Here is a 19,157-nt window from a genome sequence, read left to right on the forward strand (position 1 = left end):
AATTTGTAACAGTGCTTGTCTGAAAATATGCTAATGTTGTAGCCACCGTGAGTTGTATAGATACGCCCAGTGTCGGACTGGGGCATGTAGGGCCCACCAGGGGAATGCAGTGGTAGGGGCCCATGTTTAGGGGTGTGGCCAGTCTGCAGAGGGGGTGTGGCCTGCCACCTTATTGAGTTGAATAACCATTAGAGAGTGCAAAGTCTGGGCCCCTTCATAAATATATACAGTAAATTCACCTGCTGCATGCATGATAATGTACCAGATTAATAACAGTAATGCACTGTAGAAAATACACCATAGTCCAGTATAAGGTAACATATGTATAATGTATAATTCAAATGCACAGTCTAGAACCTGATCCTTAGAGCAGGAGGTGGGCCCCCAGGCAGTGGGGCCCACTGGGGGCTTCCCCTGTAGCCCTGTGGGCCAGTCCAAGTCTGGATACGCCTATAATCAGCGTCTCTGACCCACTGCTTACATACACGCAACTACTGGACAAAAATTTACATTCTCAATGACTCTATTGTCGCGCAGCTATGCCGCTGAAAGGAAGATGATATGGCCCTTTTGACTAAGCACGGGATCGCAGTCACAGGTTGAAACACGCCCCAAATACGATTGTGACACCCCTGCGTTTGAGCTACCACTCTGGCATTACTCCCACAAACGCAAAAATAAATTCTCACTGCGACCGCCATAGCAAAACCAGTGCCGGCCGGACATGCAGTGCAACTTAGACACATGCGCAGTGACATCCATCTCTGAATCCGGCCCATTGTGGTAAAGATTTGTTAGTAAAATATCAGATAACCCTATTATTTGTCATATAAAGCATGTGTTTTATAGCTTAGGCCTAAATGACTGTTCTTTAATAAGATAATTGTATTAAGACTAGAGACAGCATAAGGAAGTGATAAAGCAGTTATAAGTCGGAAGGTGATAAACGCACCAGCCAATCAGCTCCTAACTGTCAATTTGCATATTGGAGCTGATTGGCTGGTGCGTTATCACCTTGCACATATCACTGGTTTAACACTTCCTCATGCCTTCTCCAGGTTAATACATCTGCCCCTATGTTAGGTGCTCACCATTCCTTTGTCTTGGTGGAGCACTTGTTCCCAATGAATTTATTTACATATTTTTACAAAATTCTGAAATCCAATAATCATGTCTCCTAAATTCCTACAGGGTTACACAAATGTCTGGATTTATCAGTGTAACCAAGAGATAGTTGTACAGGTATAGATGGTAAATACATACTGTATGTTTTAATAAGAGATCAGTAAGAAAAGAATACATATGGTTTAGTATGATAATGGGCATAGGGCCTAATTCAAGGTTGATTGCAAAACAACATTTTCCTCCAATGGGCAAAACCATGGGGGTAATTCCAAGTTGATCGCAGCAGCAAATTTGTTAGCAGTTTGGGCAAAACCATGTGCACTGCAGGGGGGGCAGATATAACATGTGCAGAGAGAGTTAGATTTGGGTGGGTTATTTGTTTCTGTGCAGGGTAAATACTGACTGCTTTATTTTTACACTGCAAATTAGATTGCAGATTGAACACACCACACCCAAATCTAACTCTGTCAGCACATGTTATATCTGCCTCCCCTGCAGTGCACATGGTTTTGCCCAACTGCTAACAAAATTCTTACTGCGATCAACTTGGAATTACCCCCCCCCCCCATGTGCACTGCAGGAGGGGCAAATATAACATGTGCAGAGAGAGTTAGATTTGGGTGGGCTGTATTCAAACTGAAATCTAAATTGCAATGTAAAAATAAAGCAGCCAGTATTTACCCTGCACAGAAACAATATAACCAACCCAAATCTAACTCTCTCTGCACATGTTACATCTGCCCATGTGCAGTGCACATGGTTTTGTGCACTAGAGGAAAAAGATAATTTTGCAATCAACCTTGAAGTAGGCCCATAATCCCATATGAAGATGTTTTGCACATTAATCAGAAATATGTCGTTTTGGTCATACATTACAATGTATATGAATAATGATTTTCTGTAATTCTTATTTCTTTTTGGTTTTGTAGATAATCTGCATCATAATTTTATCCTCACTGTTAATAGCCCGAAGCATTCAGCAACGTTAGGTAAGTTTTATATTGCTATAACTGCTTAAATAAAATATACTGTATCAATCTGTATTTGTGTTTTGGATATAGGGAGCATCCCAGCAGTGGGGCTCATGTAGACTAGGAGGGTGTGGTATGGAAGGTAGATGGTAACTAGGTCGACAGTGTCTAGGTCAACCACTATTGGTCGACAGTAACTAGGTCGATAGGGTCTCTACGTCGACAGAGTCTTTAGGTCGACATGGTCTAGGTCAAAAGGTTGACATGAGTTTTGAAAAAAAATTGGTGTCGTTTTCATCGTAGAGTGACCGGGAACCCCAATTAGTGCACTATGTCCCCTCGCATGGCTCGCTTTGCTCATCATGCTTCGGGCAAGGTGCCTCGCTCCGCTACCGCTTCGCTCGGCACAGGTTACCGTTCCCAATTGTAGTCCACGTGGATGCTTAAGTATGAAAAGGTTAAAAAAAAGAAAAAAACAGCAAAGAACTCATCTCGACCTTTTGACCCGTCAACCTAGAACATGTCAACCTAGAGACCCTGTGGACCTAGAGACCCTGTCAACCTAGTTACTGACGACCAATATTGGTTGACCTAGATAGTGTCGACCTAGTTACTGTCGACCTAGAGACCGGATCCCAGACTAGGATGTGCTGTAGGTCTGGGATCGGTATGAAATAACTCCAATCAAAATCCCGACGGTCGAAATCCCGACAAGGTCAAAATCCCTACATGGACAAAATACCGACATTTAAAATACAGACAAGGTCAAAATACCGACATGTAAAATGCTGATAGGTCAAAATACCGAAATGCATTTTCAGTGGTTTTTTGAGTATATGTCGACATAGGTCGACATGGACACCATAAACGTGTACCGCGTCCCCTCGCATGGATCGCTGCGCTCGGCACACTATTATATTCCCCCTCCAGGTCCACTGGGATGGTAAAGTATGAACAAGTCGGTTTCAATGAAAAAATCATGAAAAACTAATGTCGGTATTTTGACCTGTTGGCATTTTACATGTCTGTATTTTGACCTTGTCGGTATTTTAAATGTCGGTATTTTGTCCATGTCGGGATTTTGACCGTCGGTCAATTGCTGTCGGGATTTCGACCGTCTGGATTTTGATTGGAGGTAAATTGACTGCATCCCGGCGGTCTTTTTACATAAAATACACATTTTTGTACTGTGTGCAGTTGCTTTAAAAATATATACACGCATCCCAATAAAGATGAGGTCATATCTTCCACCTACTGTACAACTCCATGCGCCTAGAGAAATAGAAACGCGAGAGAAGAGACAGGCACACATACTGTGGGCTATATCTAGTAATAGTGTGTTCTCATATGCCTGAGCACTGACACATACGCCTGTCCAGTAGTAAATCTCGTGCAAGTGCTGGAGGGATAGTGCAGAATACACAATTATGGCGATCAGCAGCATTAGCAAGTCACTTCTGATTGGCTGTTCAAGTTGACCACCTTTACTGAGTACTTCATTCAGGCAGGATGTCTCATGTATCGCAAATGAATTGGGATACATCCCGCCCCTATTCTCATGCATATCAGTGTGTCTGCTTAACTGCTGGGCACTGGCATATCTATAATGGGTGCAGTGTGTGCGATGCGACATACCCTCTGGAGTCCCGTGTCGCTGCAGCTCGGCTGCCGAAATACCTGGGAAAATGTCGCAGCAGCCGTTTTCCCTGTGTTTTACTCAAGCACAGTCAGGAAATCACTGGGAAAATTTCCGCAGCGCCATATTCCCTGAGACCTGCACATGCGCACTCCTGGACAGCGCTAGGGTACTCTAGTTACCCTAGTGCTCATAGTCAAGAGTGTTGCCGGCTAGACAGGAGGGGGTCCAGAAGGAGACTGCATACGGGCATCCTCCACTCTGAAGACGCACCTGCTGCCGGGACAGCTCTTTCGGGATAGAGCTGCCCCAGCGAAGAACTTACTTCCAGATTAATAAAGCCCATGGCCTTCTATAGGCAATGCTATCTATAGGTGGTGTTGTCTATCGGGCACAAGCTCTGGAAAGTTACATTTTCCTGAGCTTGTAGCATATAGGCATATCACACCCACACACTTTCCCCCTTAGACTTCTATGGTGAGAAAGCTTCATAGTAGTATATTGTTGGAACAGCAGCATTATGTGGTTAACCGCAAGGTTAATAGAAGTCAACCTTGTGGTGTACTTCTATAAACCTTGTGGTTAACCATATAATGCAACTTGGACTGCACGTAATTTTGTTTTTAAATTTTTAACTCTTTGTCTCGTTTACAGACAGAAGCATGCACAGATCTCACTGATCTGTGCGTGGTTCTGTCAGACTCGCCAGCCAGAAGCTGGTCTATTTTTTATTTAATTTTTTTGGACATATTCTAGGTACAAGTTTACAACTCGCACCCTATTACATTACCTGTCGACCTAGACATTGTAAATCTTCTATACCACACCAGAAGCTTCCCGTTTCTTTAAACCAGTAGTTTTACCACAATACACAAATACACATTACATGTGCTTCTTTTGCAAACCTTGAAGCTTATTCAGGTTGGACCACAAAAAATGCAATGCTGATGTGGGCGCATGCGAAGAGCCCATCCTGCGCATGTGCCCGCATTTACTGCCAATCAGGCAGAGGCGTTCGCAGAGCGGGAGGGGGGCGGCAACACTCCATTTCCCAGGCGGAGAAGGAGCGTTGTAGGGGCGGTGGCCGGGAAAAGGGGGAATGGCAGCACGACTGGGGGACGTAGGAATGATCGGAGTGGCTGCATGACATCACACATAGCAGCTCCGATCACAAAGATGGCGTCGGGCCTCCTGCCGTCGCAGCCAGGCAGGAGGTTTCCCTACTTTCAGCAATCATGCTGAATTTGCGGTGCGACAGCAATTTCAGCGTGGTTGCAGAGGGGGTGCGGCAATTAGCATGCTGGGCGGCCTTACCCTGCAATGGGCGGACCCCAGCATGCGAGACTAAGGATTGCAAATTCTGCTAAAAAGCAGAATTTGCAATCCTTACTGAATAGGGTCCCTTGTGCGCCAAGGGCAAATTTTGTTCTTGACTATCTCTACACAGAAATTGCAAATGTCTGAGGTAACCACAGGGTTATATATCTCCATGTTTGTCTTCCTTATCCAAAACAAAGTTTATGTAGTCCACCAGTGAAGTGGCCAGAACCTGCCACCTAAGTAACACACTAAGGGGCATATATAACAACGAGTGATATTCTTGTTATCACTCATTACGAATGTTAAATGGTGCTCCACCCAATCAGCTCCTAAATGTCACATGTTTGATAAATGACAGGAGCTGATTGGCTGGACCGCCATTTAACATTCGTAACAAGTGATAACAAGAATATCACTCATTGGGCGGGATTAAATTCTTTTCACCCCTTTCCACACCCGTTCTGTTTCTGCCCTCAGGTGCGTGGTATCATTATTTTAGCTCAGTACCCCCGGAGTAGGGAGGCACCCAATCCTTTACACATCTAAACCTGATCACTATGGGTGCAATATGCGCAATAACGGAGATCATTTTAGAAAGAAAATTGGGCGTGATAAATCATTTGAATCCCACCCATTGTCAGCAATACTTGCCCTTCCGTGACAGGCAAACCCATGGGTCTTCAACTTGCTGCCCTCCATCTGCTATGGAACTACACATCCCAGCATGCCCTGCCACAGTTTTGGTATTAAGGCATGCTAAAACTGATGCAGGACATGCTGGGATGTGTGGTTTCACAGCAGCTGGAGGGCCGCAGGTTGAAGTCCCATGCTAACCCATGCACTAGGTGATATTGGGGGTGATTCCGAGTTGTTCGCTCGCTAGCTGCTTTTAGCAGCATTGCATACGCTAAGCCGCCGCCCTCTGGGAGTGTATCTTAGCTTGGCAGAATAGCGAACGAAAGATTAGCAGAATTGCGAATAGAAATTTCTTAGCAGTTTCTGAGTAGCTCCAGACCTACTCACAAATAGCGATCAGTTCAGTCAGTTTTGTTCCTGGTTTGACACACACACACCCAGCGTTCGCCCAGCCACTCCCCCGTTTCTCCAGACACTCCCGCGTTTTTCCCTGGCACGCCTGCATTTTTCCGCACACTCCCAGAAAACGGCCAGTTTCCGCCCAGAAACACCCACTTCCTGTCAATCACACTCCGATTACTTCAACGATGAAAAATCTTCGTTCGGACGTGAGTAAATCTACTAAGTTTTGAGCTAAAATACTAACCGCATGCGCACTGCGAACAATGCGCATGCGCATTTTTGCCTTAATCGCTCCGTTGCGAAAATCGGCAACGAGCGAACAACTCGTAATGACCCCCCATTGAGTGGAATATGTACCAGTTGTAGATCTGCGTCTTAATGCGACAGACTGCAGTAATGAACTGAGGTAAAGCAAGTCACTCATAGGGCCTATTCATCATCACTAATGGGCTCATCCCACATCCAGAAATGCTAGTTTCCGCATGTTTTTTTGTAACGGCCCATCCTTATATTCAGCAAACTCTTCAGATGGAGCTGTTACCCGGAGCCTCGCGCCTTCTTATGGTTGTGAAGAGGGTTCCGAGCGGATCCCTCTGCCTCTTCCACAGTGAGTGACCGGGTGGTCTTCTGTATGCCGAATGTCGGGATCCCGGCGCACAGTATACCGGCGCCGGAATCCCAACACCCGGCATACCGACAACTATTCTCCCTCGTGGGGGTCCACGACCCCCCTGGAGGGAGAATAAAATAGTGTAGCGCGCCACCGTGCCCGCAGCGTGGTGAGCGCAGCGAGCCCGCAAGGGGCTCCTTAGCGCTCGCCATGCTGTCGGTATGCCGGCGGTCGGGCTCCCGGCGCTGGTATGCTGGTCGCCGGGAGCCCGAGCGCCGGCATACCGTACTACACCCTGAGTGACCTGTGGCAATGCACATGTGTGGCCTCAGGTCACTCATGTGTATAGGGCAGAACTAGCACTCCTGAAGTAGCAGTGTTACTGATCGTGGTGGATACAAGTGCTTTTCAGGGCAGCTGTCCCTGCACCGGAGCAATGCTGAATTGCTCTGGTTATTAAGTAACCACCACCGCAACACTCAGTGGGGGAAATTCAAATGTTTGAAAAGTCGGTTGGGTGACCTGTCTATTAGGAAAAAACAGACATCCAACTGACTTTTCAAACAATTGAATACCCCCCAGTGAGTTGGATACTTAATTATCTGGGGGCTATCATGCCCAATGGTGAATAGGCCCCATAGAAAGCAAAGCTGGAAATTCCTCTATTGCTGTTCGTGTAACATGTGAAATATTCTTGTGTCAAACAAAAATAATTAAAAACCATATAAAATATACAGAAACTCCTCTTCGTATTTCCAAACATAGACAGATACATATGTGATGCCAGTGGGGATAGTGGCAGCCTGATTATCAAATATACTACACATGTTTCATCACCAATTGTCGTTATCCCAATTACAGAGGAAACGTAACTTGTACCTTAGGAGATGCTGTTACATTAATATAAATGATGACATAAGATAATTTCACCCGTCACACATATCATTGTAACAGCAGACTATACATATAAGCCGGTCTGATAATGAATGATATTAGATTACTTATTATAGTTCCTTTCTGATTCCTCACAGTTGTTTATCGCCACTTATCTATACCCAGAGTTATGCCGTTTATCCCCTGTATTGATTTCATTTCAGAATCTATGATTAGATCATTGGGTACCAGAGTATTTAATTTGAATATCTATCTAGCCTTCTCCTTGTTAATCCTTTATATAATCCTTTTCCCCACTTTGCAAATTGGCAAAATGTAAGACGCCTGACATGAGTTATGTCTGATATAATAATCAGAAGCACTGTGCAGCTTACAATTATTTCTAATGTTTCTCAGATGCTGACTGATCCTGACTTTTAACCTCAAATAGCTGTGGGGTTTACCCTGCGCCTAATTGCCAGCTAAAATCACGCGGTGCAGGGAAAGGCTATTCAATAAAATAGCCTTTTTCCTGCACCTAAGAACAGGGTTTTAAATGCGGAAGCCCACTGATTCCGCGTAAACTGCGCAATCAATGGGTTTTCCCCGCGTCTGAACCCCCAATTGTGCTGTTTTCCTTGCAGTCCAACATCAAGGATTCACACAAGGGGTACTCCCCTCTTATTGAATGGGTCAATGCAGCAATTAGCCTAATTGAATATCCCCCAAAATGTCCTTTTCTTATGTATTGCATCATTCTTGTACATTGTATGTGATATATTGCAGTACATTAGTTGAGTAATGTCATCCATTGTTTGATTCTTGTTGGTTAAATTTTTACACTACTCACAGATTTATTTAGTACTGGTGTAAACCAATGTCTTACAATTGAAAAATCTCCCCCAGTGTGGTAAAACCCAGTCTGGTTACTGCACTTCCAACCAGGCGCCCTTCACTTAATCTAGTGGAATATGTGAGTTTGAATAAGATAGGTGCCTTTCTGAATTCCCTATTCTGGTAATCTGGTTTCGCACTTCCTAATATATCATTTGTTTTTCTCTTGCGTCCTAGGGGATACTGGGAATCCATTTAGTACCATGGGTATAGACGGGTCCAATTGGAGCCATGGGCACTATAGAAGTTTGATAAACGTGTGCTGGCTCCTCCCTCTATGCCCCTCCTGCCAGACTCAGCTTAGAAAATGTGCCCGATGGAGCCGGTCACATCTCTGGAAGCTCCTGAAGAGTTTTCTGCATTTATTTTTAATGTTTGTTATTTTCAGGCAGGACTGGGTGGCACCAGCCTGCCTGCTTCGTGGTACGTGAGGGGGGTGGGGGGATGGCCCAACCCCAGTAAGGGTTAATGGTCCCGTTCCCCACTGACAGGACATTAGCTCCTGAGGGAACTATTCGCAAGCCCCATCACGGCGAGCGTACGTTCCTGCAGCACACCGCCACCACTAACAGAGCCAGAAGAATGAAGAGTGGTGAGTACTAAGCCGGCGTCCCGGTTAGCGGGTCACCGGCCATTATGGTGGCATCAGGGTACGGAGACGCACGGCTTCTACATGGGGCAGACTGAGTCTCCAGATTTAGTACACAGTATGTGTACACAGTACCCAGACTGGCATTGCAGCTTAAAAGGGGACTTACTCCATTTTACGCACTTAGACACATACAGCCAGTATAAAGAAGAGCGGGAAGACAGCGCACCATTGCAAGGGGGCTTCACTATGAGCAGATCCAGTAGCTCACAGGTGCCATTTTCCAACACAGATGCTGACTACAGGGACGCGCAGCTCCTCCGGAAAGCCTCCAGTTTACCTCAGCGGTACGAGGGGGTCATAGCAGGGGGGAGCTATATACTAATGTACTAAGTCCCTAATCTAGGTACTTAGTCTGCGACCCGGCTAAGCTTGGCTTTAGCGATAAGAGCGCCGAGTGATGGTTCTATCCTCTCTCTGTGTCTCTCAGGAAGGATTCTTTGTGGGTTAATTGTACATTTAACCTTTTCCTGTGAGTGTGCTGTTACTGCTGCATTATGGTGGTCATTCCGAGTTGTTCGCTAGCTGCATTCGTTCGCTGTGCAGCGATGAGGCAAAAAAACGGCACTTCTGCGTATGCATACGCGGCGCAATGCGCACGCATGACGTACTATTACAACGAACGCTGTAGTTTCACACAAGGTCTAGCAAAGTTTTTCAGTCGCACTGCTGGCAGCAGAGTGATTGACATGAAGTGGGCATTTCTGGGTGTCAACTGACCGTTTTCAGGCAGTGTTCGAAAAAAAGCAGGCGTGCCAGGAAAAGCGCAGGCGTGCCAGGAAAAACGCAGGCGTGGCTGTGCGAACGCAGGGCGTGTTTGTGACGTCAAAACAGGAACTGAACAGTCTGAAGTCATTGCAAGCGCTGAGTAGGTTTTGAGCTACTCTAAAACTGCACAAAAAAACTTTGTAGCCGCTCTGACATCCTTTCGTTCGCACTTCTGCTAAGCTAATATACACTCCCAGTGGGAGGCGGCATATCATTTGAACGGCTGCAAAAATAGCTAGCGAGTGATCAACTCGGAATGACCACCTATATGAGGCAAAGAGTGTATATCATGTAATCATATCCCTTCTCAGGCTAGTGGGGCGGAGCCAGCATGGCTGGTTTCCATTAGGGGGATGATTTCTACCATCTCTACTAAATGACCGTATATACTCGAGTATAATCCGACTTTTTCAGCACTTTTTTGTGTGCTGAAAAAGCCCCCTCGGCTTATACTCGAGTCAGTGCAGGGAGAGCAGTGTGACAGGGAGAGCAGTGTGAAGGAGGGACACGGAGCGCACAGCGCGCGCCTCTCCTGTGTCCCTCCTGCATCTCCGGCGGCAGCAGCAGGTCTATTAAAGGAAGTACCCGTTCGTGAGCTCTGATTGGCTCACGAACCGGCACTTCCTTTAATAGACCCGCCGCCGGAGATGCAGGAGGGACACAGGAGAGGTGCGCGCTGTGTGCTCCGTGTCCCTCCTTCAGAAGACAGCGCGGGAGCGACGGAGGGTAAGTAACATGCACTGGGGGAGCATATTTGGCACTTGGGGGGGACGACATATGTGGCACTGAGGGGACTTATCTGGCACTATGAGGGGGCATATCTGGCACTATGAGGGGGCATATCTGGCACTATGAGGGGGCATATCTGGCAGCATGAGGGCATATCTGGCACATCTGGTACTGTGGGGCATATCTGGCAGTATGAGGGCATATCTGGCACTGTGGGGCATATCTGGCAGCATGAGGGCATATCTGGCACTGTGGGGCATATCTGGCAGTATGAGGTCATATCTAGCACTGTGGGGGCATATCTGGCAGTATGAGGGCATATCTGGCAGTATGAGGGCATATCTGGCACATCAGGCACTGTGGGGCATATCTGGCACTGTGGGGGCATATCTGGCACATCTGGCACTGTGAGGCATATCTGGCACATCTGGCATTGGGGCATATCTGGCAGCATGAGGGCATATCTGGCACATCAGGCACTGTGGGGCATATCTGGCAGTATGAGGGCATATCTGGCATATCTGGCACTGTGGGGGCATATCTGGCAGTATGAGGGCATATCTGGCATATCTGGCACTGTGGGGGCATATCTGGCAGTATGAGGGCATATCTGGCACTGTGGGGCATATCTGGCAGCATGAGGGCATATCTGGCACATCAGGCACTGTGGGGCATATCTGTCCCTCCTTCAGAAGACAGCGCGGGAGCGACGGAGGGTAAGTAACATGCACTGGGGGAGTATATTTGGCACTTGGGGGGGACGACATATGTGGCACTGAGGGGACTTATCTGGCACTATGAGGGGGCATATCTGGCACTATGAGTGGGCATATCTGGCAGCATGAGGGGGCATATCTGGCAGCATGAGGGCATATCTGGCACATATGGCACTGTGGGCATATTTGGCAGCATGAGGGCATATCTGGCACATCTGACACTGTGGGGCATATCTGGCACTGTGGGGGCATATCTGGCACTGTGGAGCATATCTGGCAGCATGAGGGCATATCTGGCACTGTGGGGCATATCTGGCAGTATGAGGGCATATCTGGCAGTATGAGGGCATATCTGGCACATCAGGCACTGTGGGGCATATCTGGCACTGTGGGGGCATATCTGGCACATCTGGCACTGTGGGGCATATCTGGCACTGTGGGGGCATATCTGGCACTGTGGGCATATCTGGCAGCATGAGGGCACATCAGGCACTGTGGGGCATATCTGGCACTGTGGGGGCATATCTGGCAGTATGAGGGCATATCTGGCACTGTGGGGCATATCTGGCAGCATGAGGGCATATCTGGCACATCTGGCACTGTGGGGCACATCTGGCAGCATGAGGGCATATCTGGCACATCAGGCACTGTGGGGCATATCTGGCAGTATGAGGGCATATCTGGCACTGAGGGCTGTGTACGGCTAGAGCTGCATTTCCCACCCTAGGCTAATACTCGAGTCAATAAGTTTTCCCTGGTTTTTGTGGTAAAATTAGGTGCCTTGGCTTATATTCGGGTCGAATTATACTCGAGTATATACAGTATCTCATAATGAGAAAGAGACGCAATACTTAAGAAAGTCTATGGCTGAGTTTATGCAAAAGCACTCAGTACTCAAACCAGCGTCTCAGTCCTCTACCATTGGTCCGCAAAAACGTACTTTGGCCCATAGCCTGCATTCTGACTCTGATAATGATGGGACAAAAATGGAGGAAGGGGAGGTGGACATAGAGCTAGTGGAGAGTACTCTGTCACAGGGTGATTCTAGCCAGGAGAGGGATTCCTGACAAGGTCATCCCGACTTGCCAGGAAAGGGGTAACGTCAAAACATTACCATTGTATCTGTAAGAAATATGTCTCTTGGTGTGAGAGAAGACAATATTCTACTGTGGAATTTCATCTGGGACGTTTCCTGCTTTTTCTGCAATTGGGAGTTGATGTGGGCCTATTGCTAGGCTCCATAAAAGTTCAGATTTCGGCCTTGTCTATTTTCTTTCAGAAAAAATTGGCTTCTGTCCCTGAGGTCCACATTGTCTCACAAGCGCCCCTACTTGATTTTCCATGAGGACTGAGCTGAACTCAGGACTCGTCAGCAATTCCTTCCGAAGGTGGTGTCTGTGTTTCACATCAACCAGCCAATTGTGGTTCCGGTGGTTACTGACACCTCTGCTACCTCAAAGTCCTTGGCCGTTGTACGGGCTTTGAAGGTGTATGTAAAGCGAACTGCTCATCACAGGAAATCGGACTTGCTGTTCGTTCTCTATGATGCCAACAAGATTGGGTGTCCTGCTTCGAAGCAGTCAATTGCACGCTGGATCAGGCTCACTATCCAGCATGCTTATTCCACGGCAGGTTTGCCGATCCCAAAATCTGTACAGCCCCACTCTACTAGGTCGGTAGGTTCCTCTTGGGTGGCTGCACGGGGGGTGTCGGCATTACAGCTCTGACGAGAAGCTACTTGGTCAGGGTCGAACACGTTTGCCAAGTTTTACAAGTGTGATACCTTGCCTCTGAGGACCTTCAGTTTGGTTAATCAGTTTTGCAGGAACCTCAGCACTCTCCCACCCAGTTTGGGAGCTTTGGTACTTCCTCATGGTTCTAAATGGATTCCCAGTATCCCCTAGGACGTAAGAGAAAATAGGATTTTAATTACCTACCGGTAAATCCTTTTCTGGTAGTCCATAGGGGATACTGGGCGCCTGCCTGGTGCTTCGTTCTTCCTGCACTGTTATTTGTTAAGTACTGTTGTTTGGTTCAGCTGTTGCTGTTCCTGTTTTCAAGTTTGGTTAGCATGGCTTTCCTCTTGTTATAGTTGTGCTGGTTCGAAATCTCACCACTTTCCTTATCTATATCCTTCTCTCAAAGTATGTCCGTCTCCTCGGGCACAGTTTCCTAGACTGAGTCTGGTAGGAGGGGCATAGAGGGAGGAGCCAGCACACGTTATCAAATTTCTATAGTGCCCATGGCTCCAAGTGGACCCGTCTATACCCATGGTACTAAATGGATTCCCAGTATCCCCTATGGACTACGAGAAAAGGATTTACCGGTAGGTAATTAAAATCCTATTTCTTATGATTCCTCAATGTTTGTAAATTTCATTTTTGCATTTTATGGGCTGAATCCGAACATTGTGAAATCAAATAAAACATTATATTTCTTCTGTATTCTTTCAGTTTTTAAAGTATTCTTAGGTTTAATTTAGGTTTATTCTTAAGATGGGTACACACTAGGCGATGTGCTCTATGAGTGACGTTGCCTAGTGTGTTCCCTTCCCTGCCGGAGCAGTCGTCGGCAGTGCATATACACTGAGCGATATGCAAATGATATCGCTCAGTGACGTCACGCCGCGGACGGGCCGTGCATGCAACTCAATTTGGACTGTCATCCAAAGACTGCAACGGGCATTAATGACCCTCAGGGCCGCACATCGCTCGTCATTGGGCAGCGTACACTCTAGTCGATATGGTATACGATATCGCTCAGAAAGGATAAAATGAGCGACGTTGTTTTCTTTATTGGCAAGTGTGTACCCACATTTAGGTTTGAATCATTTGTTATGTAAATGGAGATCATAGAATTCCTCCAGAAAGGTGCCCTGGCCAACCAGTTCAGGTGCTGGTGAGAATGCTGGCCAGTATACAGCATAACTGCTCACCACCAGCTTGTCACATAGGTACGCATCAGCAGGGCTGACCGAGAAGGATCCGGGGAACCCTCTCCATTAAAATTTGCAAAACAGTAGCTCATAGGCTACTATAGGATAATGACACCTGGCGTTAGCGCTACCAGTTGAGTTGCTTCACATTCTAGAGCTTTGTAAATCCGTCAGGAGAGCATAGATACCTATGGGGGCTGCATTTGCTGATGAAAATGGAGATTCCACACCACATATGAGAGACATCTGCCGCAGTCTCTTCATATTACATCTGGGGATCCTTAATATTTGTTGGTACCCCCTGAAATGGCTGTTTTCAGGGAATATCCCGCAAATATTTAAAGATAGTTAGGCTCCTAAAGGTGCCCATACACCTACAGATTTATCTTCCAATCTGGCTTGTTGGAACGAAAATCTGGTAATAATTGGGAGCAAATGACAGTTGACCATCTGAAATGTGTGTATAAAGATAGATAGATAGATAGATAGATAGATAGATAGATAGATAGATAGATAGATAGATAGATAGATAGATAGAACCCACACAACCTCTGACCCGTTTTAAAATCTTCCAGACGTTGTTGAATATCAACATTTATTTATATTATTATATGAATTATAAATATTGATTTTATTAAATTTTTTTTCTTTATTTTCCCCAATGACTTTAACTTACTTTATTACTTGTTGTATTGTTACTATTGTTATTAATATGTACTTCTTTTACCAGACTACCGAATGAACAATATTCAGCATCCAACTTCTTCCACTAGATACAACACCTTGTCATCCTCTCGTTCTTTTCATAACCTCTCCCATTTGCCACCGTCTTACGAATCTGCCATCAAGTCGGACATCAGCAGGTACTCCTCCCTGAAGAGGCTAGGTAAGTCTCCTCCTACAAGTCACCTTGCCGAATGTCATGTATTATCAGAAGGAAATAAAGCTGCATACGAAGTTATCCTGTATGCTGGGGCACGATGTGCTACTGCACGCACAGCCCATGCTTACATCATCACTCCTTTTACTGATCAGCCCAATGAAAGTCAGGGTGTGCTGCCACTATGAGCATCCCAATGGGGAAACTGCAAAACAGTTGAAGATATCCATGTAAACAGCAGATGGATTTTCACATTTTTCATTTAGGAGGTACATTATATACAGTACAATATTTATATATGTGGGCGCCCCTTGCCCTGGTGTTTCAAAGTTCAAATATCAACATCTAAATACTTTATTTTAATCCAAATGACACTAAGATTTATACATGACATTACATTAATAACCATTACACACACACACGCGCACGCACACACACACACACACACACACACACACACACACACACACACACACACAGTACAGCCATAACTCAATGATTATCATACAGTAAACACTGCATCCCAGAGAACACCATACCGAATACAGAGCCTCCAGTTACTGCCATACAGTACATACAGCATCCTAATGATTATTAAATGGTAAACAGAGCCTCTAGTTACCACCATACAGTACATACATACAGCAGTGCAGTGACCGACACAAAATACAGAGAAATTTTTTGTGACTGCCATAAAATACAGAGACATTTTTGTGACTGCCATAAAATGCAGAGACATTTTTGTGACTACCATAAAATACAGAGACATTTTTTGCGACTGCCATAAAATACAGATGGCATTTTTGTGACTTATACAATGCATATAGCAGTTTTTGAGACAATGGGAGTTCTATTTAAGATGGGATGTTGCCCATAGCAACCAATCAGATTCCAGGTATTATCTTCCTGAAAGTGCTAGATAAATGAGAAGCATAATCTGATTGGTTGCTATGAGCAACATCCCATCTTAATTAGAACGCCCATCTTAGTAAATTTACCCCAATGATACAACACAGAGAACATTATTTTGACCATCATGCAACTCCTGCTATCACTAGTAATTAGCTCCCTCATCATCATAACAACCACATTCAACATAATTAGCCTATTAAAGCAAAGTCTTCATTATTCTAATCATTAATTACATCCTGCATCATCAATTAATTCAAGCAACACGCCCATTGCCTCACTCGGTTGAAAAGAAAAACTCTGCACCTTGGTATCCCCAATAAAATCATTAATTCCTTCATCTTAATTACCCCTTTACCCTCATAATAAAACTCACTTCCTTATACCCATTAACTTACCCAAACTGCATACATTATACACCATATCCCCAAACCCCCCCCCCCCCCCCATCCCCCGGTGCCACCTACCCTGTAGTTGATATAATTAGCTCTTCTGTGCTGCTTACACTGTTGCCACAGGAATATGTAAAGCAGTAGATTGCTTTGTAAAGTAGTTCTTCTGATGTCTTCCAACTGCGGGCAACAAGACGAGCAGTGCCCACACAAGCGGAAGAGGAGGCATCACCTGGGAGGAGACAGGGGCCGTGCACTGCAGCAATAAGCTGCATGGCCTCTGCAAGTGTTGGGGAGGAGTAATGTGCTTCATCTAGGTGGCAAGCTATGGTACGCATGCCCATCCACCTACCTATCCACCCTCCTCCGCTCCTCTGTACTCAAACCAGCTTCCAGCAATATTGTTTCATTGTTTAAAAAAACAACACTAGGCAGCCTCTGGCTGGTCCTGCAATGCACTGACTGGCACCCTTCTCCAATATATGTGGGGGCGAACTGCCCCTTGCCCCAGATACTGTAAGTGCCTTTTTTATTTACAGTTCTTCAGCAAGGGATGCAGTTAGTCCCCCTGCACTGCCCTGGCTGTGCCAATGCAGGCAACTGTTAGACTACATGGGATACATGACAAAGGCCCTCATTCCGAGTTGTTCGCTCGGTATTTTTCATCGCATCGCAGTGAAAATCCGCTTAGTACGCATGCGCAATGTTCGCACTGCGACTGCGCCAAGTAACTTTACTATGAAGAAAGTATTTTTACTCACGGCTTTTTCTTCGCTCCGGCGATCGTAATGTGATTGACAGGAAATGGGTGTTACTGGGCGGATACACGGCGTTTCAGGGGCGTGTGGCTGAAAACGCTACCGTTTCCGGAAAAAACGCAGGAGTGGCCGGGGAAACGGTGGGAGTGCCTGGGCGAACGCTGGGTGTGTTTGTGACGACAACCAGGAACGACAAGCACTGAAATGATCGCACAGGCAGAGTAAGTCTGGAGCTACTCTGAAACTGCTAACTCGTTTGTAATCGCAATATTGCGCGTACGTCGGTCGCAATTTTAAGAAGCTAAGATTCACTCCCAGTAGGCGGCGGCTTAGCGTGTGTAACTCTGCTACATTCGCCTTGCGAGCGAACAACTCGGAATGAGGGCCAATATTATGTCTGACCAGGGTGTTCATGTTACCATGTGTTTTTGGAAGAAATGTTATACTAGTACCCTTAGCCTTACTATTAATAATAACTCATCTTTTTTCCATCCTTAGTCCATTAGTCAGAATAATATACTTATCTGAAGCTAGAGGAATACTGTAGGCGTTATATTTGCCAACTGCAAGATGGCTGGATCACATTTTTCTTATGGCTGAGTAATAATGTTCAGCATGCGTCCACTAAACATAGTGCTTTTAATGCCAATTTGGAGTATCAAAGTCTCTTTTCTAATTTACAGCATTCTATCATTTTACAGTTACCACTGCCAGATTGGAATGACTACAAAACAACCTTGTGTTCAAAGAGATAGCTTGCCATGCTCAAGTTATATATGCCAACACTCAATGCAAAGCGGCACCAGGTTCTGTTCATCTTCACAGACATGAGGAATTATTGCAATAAAAAATCCTGGCTTTGTGCAAGTTTCAATACTGACCCCAATATTTACCACAATGGCACGTAGAGTTATAGTCTAGAAGACAACTCTTTGGTACCAGTACAAAACGTTCATGCTCCTCAATGAATTAGACTATTTGAGCAGAAAAATATATCCAGTACTGTCCAGAAGATGTTATTAATACCCCTTTCACACCGCACAAATAAGCCGGTATCGACCCGGTATATTGCCAGGTCAACGCTGGTCGCTGTGCGGTGTGAAAGGGGTCACAGATGAATTCCTGGGACGCCTGACCCGGTAATTAAACCCGGGAATAAAGAAGAGTTATTTCCGGGTTATTACCAGGTCAGGTGTAGTGTGAACGGGTTGCCGGATCGATGCAACCCAGGACACGTTCACAGCAGAGGCAGAGGTGGCGTGGAGATGATCTCATTTCCTAGCGCCATTTCCGCACCCGTCCCCGATGCAGGCTCTGTCCCCCCTGCCCGCCATGGCAACCCGACCCATCATCTTGCCGGTTGGGATGCCAATGTGAAAGGGTCCAATACCGGGTCGCACCCGGGAAGGACCCGTTTCAATGTGAAAGTGGCATAAGCGGGAAATACTGTTAAGAAAATATTATATTCTGATAGTTCTATCAATGACCACCAGAGGCCACCACTTCAAAATAAATTCAAGATGGCCAGGTGCTATCTCACAAGGTTACATCTCCAATACAAAGCCAAGTATACCTCGGTCTCACCTTGGTTGCATTCACCCAGCCATCGGAACCTCTGCCAGACACGCCAGTCATGAAAGCAATCTGAGTTTAGGTTAAGGCAGTCAATATGCAGGCAAATGGAAACTCTTCCAGCATTTAAACATACAATATAGAATCTTTAAAAATCACAAAATAAACCCTGTATAATACAAAGGACAAACCTTTACTGTAAGAAAAATAATACTTTTTGTAATAATTGGCAGAAAGAACTGGACTAACATTATAGTTAATCTTTAAAAGAGAATAATTAAATTATTAAAATGGGTAGTGTGAGCATTGTCCTATTGATGTAAGGATATATGTGAAACTTTCACAAGTGTTACACAAAGGGGCTGATTCAGACTTTTTTTGC

At 45.7% G+C, this 19,157-nt stretch overlaps 1 protein-coding gene across 2 annotated transcripts in view; it reads left to right on the forward strand.

The window, feature by feature from the left end:
• Positions 1-19,157, forward strand: part of SHISA7 (shisa family member 7) — a 349,002-nt gene that overhangs the window by 322,059 nt on the left and 7,786 nt on the right. For both annotated transcript variants that reach the window (XM_063942679.1, XM_063942680.1), the window contains exons 4-5: positions 2,055-2,114; positions 14,995-15,150. In XM_063942679.1, the coding sequence (XP_063798749.1) occupies positions 2,055-2,114; positions 14,995-15,150 (216 nt within the window). The remainder of the gene's footprint in view (positions 1-2,054; positions 2,115-14,994; positions 15,151-19,157) is intronic.

The sequence above is a fragment of the Pseudophryne corroboree genome, chromosome 10 (assembly GCF_028390025.1).
Source record: "Pseudophryne corroboree isolate aPseCor3 chromosome 10, aPseCor3.hap2, whole genome shotgun sequence".
Taxonomy (NCBI): domain Eukaryota; kingdom Metazoa; phylum Chordata; class Amphibia; order Anura; family Myobatrachidae; genus Pseudophryne; species Pseudophryne corroboree.